Here is a 1389-nt window from a genome sequence, read left to right as displayed (position 1 = left end):
CCCCCCCCCACCTCTTCATAGAGCTGGTATGTCCAGACTTTGCATCAGCCAGGAAGGACAAGAACGTGTCCACGACATTCTCCCCGGCCGAGCTACAGGCCAGCCACTCTCTGCCCACGGCTGACGCTGCTACGTCTGGAAAAGTCAGGGAAAAAATGGGGAAATTGTGTGAGTTTGACGCCCTTATCAGCACTATTTGGTCATTTTAGAGGTGGCTGGAAAAGTGAAGAAAAAGGGGAAATGGTGTGGGTTTAACGCCCTTATCAACACTATTTGGTCATTTAAGAGGTGGCTGGAAAAGTCAGGGGAAAAAAGGGAAAATTGTGTAGGTTTAGTGGTGTAGTAGTACAGGGTTTTACGGCGCTCGCAACTGCGTAAGGTCATATGAGCACGCGAAACACTAGTTGGTAGCATTCGCAACAGTTCACTGCACGGTTGGTCGACAATTAGACTTTAAAATGCTAACATACTAAAATTCAGTGTAAATATATTTGCGATTTAAAACAACTCTTTTAAATAACAATTTTAACAAAAATTTTAACAATATTGTTTCACTTTACAATTTGCCCTAAAGGTCAATGGCCTTCATAACGCCCTTATCAACACTATTTGGTCATTTAAGAGGCGGCTTGAGAAGTGAAGAAAAAGGGGAAATTGTGTTTAACGCCCCCATCAACACTATTTGGTCATTTAAGAGGCGGCTCGGCAGGAAAAGAGGAGTGGTAAGGTAGGGGATTAATATTATGAACTCTTTATCTGTGTGTGTGTGGGGGGGGGGGGGTAAAGCCACTATGCTGGGACCCTATTTTCGCACGAAATCTAAAATGGACATACATGTCACAAAACGTGTCATATCTTGAATAACCTAATAGTGTTGATGACGGGGCGTTAAACCTCTACCAGTTCACCCATTTTTATTTCAAAACAGGAGAAAGTTCGGTGAATTCCGTTGAAATATCCAAGCTCCAAAAAGTGAGACTAAAACTGAGACTACACTATGGCTTTTGTCCCTCGTGAACATTTCATGAGACAGAAAAAAAAGATTTAGTATTTTGTGCTGGGTCGGAAATTGTTGATTTTAATTTTGAAAACGGACATTTTTTGTTTATATGAATATTTAGCTCATCTGGGGCCACTGTCAGTGGTAATGTGATGTATTATTCCATCAGGTGAGACCCACTAGTACCCCCCGGGGCGGTGCCACTGACTGTAGTGTCTTTAGGCCATTCCCAAAGGGGGGGGAATTAACCTGTTTTATATGCACAGCAGACTTGTTTGTAAATGGGCTGATTCATCATGTCACGCTCATAACTGTGCCTGATCTACAACAGGGAACTGCTGCTTTTTCTTTCCTGATCCTTACTATTGTCATTTTCCTCTACTTCTTTT

The 1389-nt window shown here is 42.4% G+C and overlaps 1 protein-coding gene across 1 annotated transcript in view; it reads right to left on the bottom strand.

Moving 5' to 3' along the window:
- Positions 1 to 912, bottom strand: part of LOC101860715 (heat shock factor 2-binding protein) — a 4208-nt gene extending 3296 nt beyond the window's left edge. Inside the window, exons 1-2 of the mRNA XM_035973568.1 lie at positions 909 to 912; positions 12 to 192 (exon numbers count right to left, since the gene is read on the bottom strand). Of these exons, the coding sequence (XP_035829461.1) occupies positions 12 to 192; positions 909 to 912 (185 nt within the window). The remainder of the gene's footprint in view (positions 1 to 11; positions 193 to 908) is intronic.
- Positions 913 to 1389: the final 477 nt, after the last annotated feature.

This window comes from Aplysia californica, unplaced genomic scaffold (assembly GCF_000002075.1).
Source record: "Aplysia californica isolate F4 #8 unplaced genomic scaffold, AplCal3.0 scaffold01430, whole genome shotgun sequence".
Taxonomy (NCBI): Eukaryota; Metazoa; Mollusca; class Gastropoda; order Aplysiida; family Aplysiidae; genus Aplysia; species Aplysia californica.
Note: the sequence above shows the minus strand (reverse complement) of the source record. Positions and strands in the feature narration are given on the sequence as shown.